The sequence below is a fragment of the Dendrobium catenatum genome, unplaced genomic scaffold, assembly GCF_001605985.2.
Source record: "Dendrobium catenatum unplaced genomic scaffold, ASM160598v2 fragScaff_scaffold_44, whole genome shotgun sequence".
In the NCBI taxonomy this organism is placed as follows: Eukaryota; Viridiplantae; Streptophyta; class Magnoliopsida; order Asparagales; family Orchidaceae; genus Dendrobium; species Dendrobium catenatum.
The window spans coordinates 450,159-459,184 of NW_021318506.1; the positions used below are offsets into that span (position 1 = coordinate 450,159).

The 9,026-nt window shown below is 38.5% G+C and overlaps 2 protein-coding genes across 2 annotated transcripts in view; both read left to right on the forward strand.

Moving 5' to 3' along the window:
- Positions 1-4,275: 4,275 nt before the first annotated feature.
- On the forward strand, positions 4,276-7,204 carry LOC110099200 (probable inorganic phosphate transporter 1-10). Its single transcript, XM_020826284.2, has 2 exons — positions 4,276-5,041; positions 5,888-7,204. Exons 1-2 carry the CDS (start codon positions 4,344-4,346, stop codon positions 6,819-6,821), a joined length of 1,632 nt encoding a protein of 543 aa, XP_020681943.1. The 5' UTR covers positions 4,276-4,343; the 3' UTR covers positions 6,822-7,204.
- A 1,396-nt stretch (positions 7,205-8,600) lies between these two features.
- LOC114579398 overlaps positions 8,601-9,026 on the forward strand; it is an 8,577-nt gene continuing 8,151 nt past the window's right edge. Inside the window, exon 1 of the mRNA XM_028693850.1 lies at positions 8,601-8,666. Coding sequence (XP_028549683.1) covers positions 8,601-8,666 — 66 coding nt within the window. The remainder of the gene's footprint in view (positions 8,667-9,026) is intronic.

The following is a 9,026-nucleotide window of genomic DNA, read 5'->3' on the forward strand; positions in this document are numbered from 1 at the left end:
ATTTTTAATTTCGTCTGGATGAAATATTTCCAGAGAACCAGTCGCCACGGACGATAATTTAATTTCGTCTGGATGAAAATTTTCCAGAGAGCCAATCGTCCTGGACGATAATTTATTTCATCCTGGACGAATAGGACTTAGAAAAAAAATTTCGAGCAAGTTCGTATTCGTTCCATATGCTCTATAGGAGATAACTGTCTAATCATCCAGTACGAACGTATATCGTCCTGTACGATCAATATAAATTTTATATGATCTCCTCTTGTGTGTGTGTATGTTTTTATTCACTCAAGTTACAATCACTCCCTTTCAATTTTTATTTCAAAGAGAAGTGTAAGCTTCAAATATTACAGAGTATCTCATGCTGAATTCAATTTGAAGTCATCGTAATCTGGAGTTTGTTTTCCCTGAAATGTTAGTACACAGAAGAGCAAATACAATTCTTCCAAAATTGTCAGGAGATAACTACATATTTGAACAATAATGTTTGGAATCATCAAAACTTCATAAGTTGCAAAAATGTAAAGCATGCAAATAGCAATTATCTTAACATAGATGGCTCCCCATTCCAGGCCGGGGTAAGTCCAAATTTGCACTGCATTAGTTAGGTTCGGGTTATTTTTTAGTACCCAATTTAGACTTAGGTTCTGAGGAAAGCTCTGGCTATAAAATCACAACTTTCAGAAATTGAATCTCAACTTTCTAATAAAATTCACCATTTAAACTTAAATCATTCTCAATCAAATTCAAGCCCAACACTTAAGATAGGCTGGGGTATTTTTGAAGTGATTTAGAATCTCAAAACACCTCCTACCCCTCTTTTTTTTTACTCCAGAAATAAGTGTTCAACATTGAACCATTCCCGTTTGAAAATTCCCACCCTTACCTCCTTTGACATCAAATTTTGAAATCCTTAAATAAAATTTTTACCGCTATTTTAATCGAGAGTATTCGTATGAAATCTCAGTTCCCTACGATGTAGTTAACTATGAGGGCTTGTGTTCGTAGGAGATTTAGTAACACAGACCTGATTTTCATTAATCAAATTTTTAAAACCTTTAATTAATTATCTTTGGGAAGTTAAAATTTAACGATCATTATCGTCGTATCCAAATGATTGATAATAGGTGATATCCTCTTTCCTTAGAAAGATATATCATTATATTATCATGATTTTAATTATGAAATTAATGATCCTTAATCTAGATTATTATAGTCAAACACTTGAGTAAACTTCATTTTGATCTTTTGAGACACCAAATAATTTTTTCAACAAAATAATTTTCTCAGCAAAATATGATGATGGTCACATTTTCAACTTTTTTTAAAAAATCATTCTAATTTATCATTAAGACACCAAATAGTTGTCATTATTCATTAATAAGTCATTCAGAGAATCTCTTATTAAATAAATAGGCTCCATGGGTGGGTTGACAATCACAATTTGAATCTGTAACAAAAATAGTTGGAAATGTTTTGCTATTCTATATAATTCAACTTCTATCCTAGAAGGAAGCATTTTGAAACAAATAACTCGTGATAAGTTAAGTATTTTAGAAAAATGTTGGGAGCCACTTGAGTTTTTGTTTGTTACAGGATCAAAATTAACTACGACAATGCACTTCGCTATATTCGGTTGTCACTAAAAATACCATTCCATCTCATCATTCCTTAATCAGATTGCTTTTCACTAAACAACGGTGGAATTGTCACAATAATTAAAGGAATTTCTATCACAATGAAGCCTTTTCTTAAAATATACCGAGAATAGAACTTGTGAGACCCATTATGTGAATTTCTTAAAATATACCGAGAATAGAACTTGTGAGACCCATTATGTGAAAACAAACATCTCATAATTGTTCTTGACAAATGGCCTCCATGCTCACTGAAGAAAAGCTGAAAGAGAATATAAAAATTTGGTAAATTTGATTTGAGGAAAAATTACCTAACTCCACACAAATAAGTTTGTCTGATCCTTTTTCCAGCGCTGATTTGTTGTTTGACAGGCAAAAAGAAGAACAACTCCAGCATGGAGAACCATAGCCTGCGAGGGCACACTTGGCCAAGAGTATGATCTAGGGTCCCCGACGAACTGTAGCGTCTAAGATGGCGTCTCACCAGCGAAGTCCTCTGGCGTTAGCTTAGAGAATAGGTTAATAGTGAAAAGGGAAGCTAGGTTTCGGAGAAAGAAGAAGATGTAGGATATTACCCCAGCGGCAACGACATCCGGGTTTTTCTGCGATGGAGGTTTCGAGGAAGGAAAGCAGGCAAAGAAGGTGGGCAACGAGGAGTACCAGAGTCACAAAGCTAGGCTTCGAAGGCGGTCTTCGGTATGTCTGGGGCGAAGATGAAGCGCTAAAGAATGTTCGGCTAGAGCTGGAATAGAAAAAATATATTGATTTTTATCAAAAGTAAGAACTGCTGATAATAAGTGCTGTGAAAATACTATAATTTTTGTGTTGTAATTACTGTAGTTTAAACAACTGCTATAGTTAATATTTAGCAGCAGTTTTAAAACTGCTGCTATTTAATGCTGCGATTATATCCTAATTTTAGTAGTGAAAATATACCTTGATTCATGATTAATTTCAAACTATAATTTTTCTCCCTTTTTCCTTTCACTTTCTTCTTTTATGAGTTAATTCTCTATAGAACAAACTAACGCCCATAATGAGAGAGAGAGGCCTCATAGTTATTTCCTTCAAATTAGTTATAATAACTGCTCATTAGAGTTATTTGATAAAACAGTCCATAAACGATTGTTCAAATTATCTATTCTTAACCAATAGGATTTAAATATAAATATTTAAATTTCATTAATTTAAATATATGGGCCACTTAATGGTTTATATAGTTAAATATATATAATTGAATAATTATTATGATGTCTTACATAATTATTATTGATGTATTATCAAAAAATTATCTTTATAAAGCACGAATCTCGAGGCAAAATCTACCCGGAAACTTCAAAAATTAAATTCAAGAGCATTTGAACTCCGATTTCAGGGAGCTTATAGTCAAACTGAGCGTCTCAAAAATACGAACCCAACAACACCAAATTCAACCCAATCCGAGCTTAAATGGATCCGAATCATGGACTCGAAGCACTATTGGAAGGTTCAAACTGCAAATTGAGATACCAAACGGTCTCCGATTTTAACAAACTTATACTCGAATCGAACGGCTCGACGAGAAGAATCTAACGAGCCCAAGATCACCGAATTCCAACATCTCTAAGACCATAAAATGTCCAATGAATGGTGCATGATCGTAGGATTCGATATCGGTCGTCCATTCAACCACTCCCTATTCGCCCGTGATCTCACGCCTATTTACGAGCTATGCCACTCCAGAAAATTTATAAATAGAGCTCTCATTCTTCACGAGAGAGGATCCAAGCAAGAAGGGAAGAGAAGAAGAGAAGAGGAGAAGAGAAGGAAGAGAAGGAAGAAGCTCCTCCTCGACCACCGACAGATCCTCGCCGGACCACCACAGGAGCTCGTCGGACCACCGCTGAAACCTCGTCGGACCACCGCCAGAGCTCGCCGAACCACCGCCGGAACCTCGCCGGACCATCGTCGGAGCTTCGTTGCACCACCACCTCAAGGCCTGACGTTCAGGCCCGACGTTCTGCTAAAGGCCCGACATTCAGGCCCAACATTCTACATAAGGCCCGACGTTCTACTGAAGGCTTGACATTCTGCTCAAGGCCCGACGTTCTGTTTAAGGCCAGACTAACAACTAACACCCGAACTTCCAGGTGACGTCAGGGCACTATCAAGTGACACTGGGTCTAACACCAGACTTCTATCGAACAGTTGCTAGTTGTAATCTGATCGCCCTTGGAGGGGAGTTACCCCTTTGTAATCGACTGTAAATACTAGTGGATTCATTCAAACTGAGCTAGGCCCCGTCGTTTTTCCCTCTTTTAAGGGGTTTTCCACGTAAAAACTCTGGTGTCTCTTATGAACGCTACACCCTCTCACGTATCTGATTGTGTGCTGGATCTTCGTACAATGCTAGGACGTTAAACTATATATTTCTTTACCGCCGCGAATACTCCAAGGCGCAATAATTATATATAATTATTCTAACATAGTAAGCATAAGTCATCCGTTTGTCACGGGATTTTATATATTTTAAAATTTTTATGACCGTACTTAAGCTTTTAATATAATTTATAATTATGCTTTTGTTAAAATTATTCACCTAATAATTTATCCCTCTTCTATGACATGTACTCGGCCAACAGCGACGTCAAACTATTTCTGCAGCCCTTTCCACATTCCCATTTATAACGAAACCCCCCGTTCAAAAAGACTTCATCCTCCCCAAAAATGAAGCTCAAAGTCCTCACAGCTCTCGACCACGCCAAAACTCAGCTTTACCACTTCAAAGCCATCATCATAGCCGGCATGGGCCTCTTCACCGACGCCTACGACCTCTTTACTATCACTCCCGTCCTCAAACTCATCGGCAGAATCTATTACCATTCCAACAAGGGCGGCACCACTCCCCCCATCATCTACACCGCAGTCATCTCGGTCGCCCTCATCGGCATGATCTTAGGCCAACTCCTCTTCGGCTTTCTCGGCGACCGCCTAGGCCGCCGCCGCGTCTACGGTCTTGCACTTCTCCTCATGATTTTCAGCTCCTTCGGCAGCGGCTTCTCCGTTTGCCGCACCCGTGGCTGCGTGCTCACCAGTCTCTGCTTCTTCCGCTTTCTCCTCGGAGTTGGTATTGGCGGAGACTATCCTTTGTCGGCGACTATTATGTCAGAGTTTGCGAATAGGAGGACTAGGGGATCGTTTATTGCCGCAGTGTTTTCGATGCAGGGATTTGGTATATTAGTTGGATCAGCGGTGACTATGGCTGCAGCAGCCGCGTTCGAGCGGGTGGATAAGAAGGTGAAGATGCGTGGCCTGATCGATACGCCGGAGGGGGCTGATATGCTGTGGCGGGTGATATTGATGATGGGGGCGGTTCCGGCCGTATTCACTTTGTATTGGAGGATGGCAATGCCGGAAACTGCCAGGTAATTAGGTTGCAATTATCTATTTCCTAAAATTTATTTATGAAAAAAAATTATACCAGAATTTTCTAATATTAATATACAAAAATAAATTGAAAATTATTAAATTTTGACTAAAATTAATATAATTTAAATATTTTATTAATATTAATTCAAATTAAAAAAAAATTAATATATATATATATATTTATATCCTATTTCTCGTTATGATATAAATATTAGCATAACAAAAGAATTTCAATGAAAATATTGTTTTTAAGCCAAAGTTTCAAACATTGAAATGAACACATGATTTATGAATTTTATGTATTTAAAAATTAAAAAGCTAAATTTCTAAAAATAATAATAAAGTTAGCTAAGCTATAAATATGAATGACAATGTAAAGAATAAATACATGTTAAAACTAGCTAGACAAGTATATTGCAGCAATTAATGATTAAATTTTGGAAAATATTTTGAAAGTAATATGTGAATAAAGAGAGCAGTAATATGTATAAATAGAATTAAAGCTAAAGACTTAGAACTAATGTCAAGAAATTAAAAAAACCAATATAAATTAAAAGAAAACTGCATTATATAAAAAATAAAAAATCGTCGACATATTCAACATATTTTAAACACAAAGATTTCCTTATATGTTGATTATAAGATAGGGATAGTTTTTGTTTTAATAATTTGAATCATATTTTTTATTATCTAATGTTTATTAAGTTTTTGTTTTAATAATTTGAATTATATTTTTTATGATCTAATGTTTATTATTAAAAAAAAATCAATTATTATATATTATATAGAATTATAAAATAAAATTTCTCTCTAATCCAGATTCTTCTTCAAAACTTGCTCAGGTACACGGCCTTGGTAGAGCAAAACGTGGTTCGAGCCAACCACGACATAAGGAGAGTGCTAGTAGACCTAGACTTGCCCTCCATTGACGAAGACACCGAGCTCGGAGCTCCAACGCGGCCCCTTTCTGAACCATACGGCTTTTTCTCCAAGCAATTCCTCCAAATCCATGGCCGCAATCTCTTCGCCTGCGCCGCTGCCTGGTTCATCATCGACATACCTTACTACGGTTCTACCCTTTTCCAATCCAAGATCTACGAACCCTGGTTCAAAGACCCTAAGCTTTACAACGCTTATCGCGAAGCTTACAACGTCGCTAAGTTTCAAGCCATTATCGCCGCGGCATCAACCATTCCAGGGTACTGGTTCACCGTCTTAACCATCGATCGCATCGGCCGGCGACCGATCCAGATCATGGGATTTATTTTAATGGCTGTCTTCCTCTTCTCTCTCGCCGGACCCTACGATGCTTACTGGAATGATCACATCAAGAATGCTTGGTTTTTAGTTCTCTACGGCTTCACCTTCTTCTTCTCAAACTTTGGCCCCAACACTACGACCTTCATCGTCCCGGCGGAGCTTTTTCCGGCACGGTTCCGGTGCTCATGCCATGGCATAGCCGGCGCGGCCGGGAAGGTTGGAGCTATTATTGGCTCGGTTGGGTTTCTCTGGGCTTCTCGGAATGAGAAGAAAGACAGCTTAGGGCGAGGGTGGAAACCGGGGATCGGCATGATGCACTCGTTGCTCATATTAGGAGGGTGTTGCCTTCTAGGGGCATTTATCACCTATTTCTTCATTCCGGAGACCAAACTGACGTCCTTAGAGGACAACGAAGGCTCTGGAAGCAGAGAAGAAGATGAACTGCAAAGGACAGGGCCGGTGAGTACAAACCATTCCAGTATTTTGCCACTTAACCACGCTTCCCCTTCTGTTTAAAGGCATGTCCGCTCCAGCGGAGAATTTAGCTGAAATCTCACGGTTTGCTGAATACATGGCTTTTGGAATTAGCCTGTAAGTATACAGAACCTCCTAAAATATATCGGCACCTTAAGATTTCACTTAAGGATCGAGGGAATAGAGTTTGGAGTGGTAGAGCCATGAGAAGAAGTTTCATGTTGGTCAAATAGTTATAATAAAAAATGTATTATAATACTCAGTTCACTGTATTTATAATAAAAAATGTTGGTCTTAGAAGAAGTTTGATGTTGATTTGTTGGTTGAGAGCTTAAGCTTTAAATCAAGAGGTGGTCATTGGTTCAAGTCTTTGTGTATGCGTTGTATGTGAATTTGTCTTAAATGATCTAAATGTACAAAAAAAATATATATATATTCTTGTTTCCTGTCAGATATGTCGGTTGTAGATGCTTTCAGTTTCAGTGGACTGTATGTCTATGTTATTTATACGTTCTGTATTTTGGATGGAGTTCTTGGAGTTATCATGTTTACAAATTTTATTATGTAATTCTCTTCTTAATAGGAAATATCGATCCAATTTTTTCAAAATTTTCAAATTTTTTTCATGCCGACTTGGGAATGTTATTGACATTTTTAAAATATCGATCCAATTTCTCGACTTTGCTCCACTATTTAAAAGCAAGATTTTAACAACTTCTAATATTATCTTTTTATAATCTTTTGTACAGTCAAAATATCTAGAACATGTACAATTGATAGTCATATTAAATTTTACTGCACTAATCATTTACTGGTATTTAAATTTGGTTAAAAATATCATCTCATTTTGTTTAATGTTATTTTGTCTAATATATATAAATTATAATATTCTTATATTTAAAAAAATTAATTAGCAAGTATAATTTTTTTTATTTACTAGTTCATTATTAATAAGAATAATTTAAGTGAATTGGTTGTTATTAAAATTTAATTTAAGATTTAAATTAATAATTATTATTTTTGTTTAATATATGAGTAATAATTTTTTTGAAAAAATTGAAATAGTATATTATTTATTGTTGCATCTTGGAGTATTAGCGATGGTAGAGAAATATATAGTTTAATGTCTTAGCTATATACGAAGATCCATCACACAAGCAGATAAGAGAGAGGGTGTAGCGTTCATAAGAGATACCAGAGTTTAACGTGGAAACCCCTGAAAAGGTGTAAAAATCACGAGGGCTAGCCCAGTTTGAATAAATCCAATAGTATTTGCAGTTGATTACAAATGAGGCCCTTCTTTAGGAGAAGGCCTTGGCTTGATGATATAAATGTACATCATATAGAGCACATTACATGGTGGGAGTTTCATAGACATGTATGTTTGGTCAACAGAACCATAGTCGATAGGTTGGAGGCCGGAAAGACCGTTGTCTGGTGATGGAGGTCGGAATGACCATTGTAGGTGACGGAGGTCAGAAGGATCGTAGTCGGTAAGAGACTGGGGTCATAAAGGCTGTAGTAAAAGGGCAATACTATGGGAGAACTCGATCTGGGTGTCAAGTGGTGGCCTGGTGGAGCATAGGGCCTTAAGTAGTGGTTCGGTGGAAGTCCAAGCCTCAAGTGGTGGTTTGGCATAAGTCTGAGTGTCAGGTGGTGCCCTGGTGGAGCTTGGGGCCTCAAGTGATGGTCGACCAGAAGTTCGGGCCTCAAGTGGTAACTTGGTGGAGCACAGGGCCTCAAGTGGTGGTCCGATGGAGCAACGGTGTCAGGTGGCGGTCCGACGGAGGTGAGGGCCTCAAGTGGTGTTCCGGCGGAGCAATGGCGTCAGGCAGTCCGACGGAGGTGAGGGCCCCAAGTGGTGGTCGGGTGGAGAAAAAGTGTCAGGTGGTGGTCCGGCGAAGGTGAGGGCCTCAAGTGGTGGCACTACAGGAAAAATGCCCAAAACCGGCGGTTCAAACCGGCGGTTTTAGGACCGCCGGTAGTACAGGCGGCACCACCGGCGGTTTGGCCGTCGGATTTTAACGACGGCTGCACCGGTGATTTTGCAATTGTAAGCCGCCAGTAAGGGCGGCGGTCCCTAAACCGACGGTAAACCGCCGGATGTCAACAAGAACCGGCGGTTTAGACCGCCGTTGATAAGTGACTTTTTACCGGCGGTCAAAACCGCCGGAAAACCATCGGTTTAAGCCCTAATACACCGAGCCCCGCGTCTGGCATTTCATTTTAACTCTTTCCTTCTCTCTC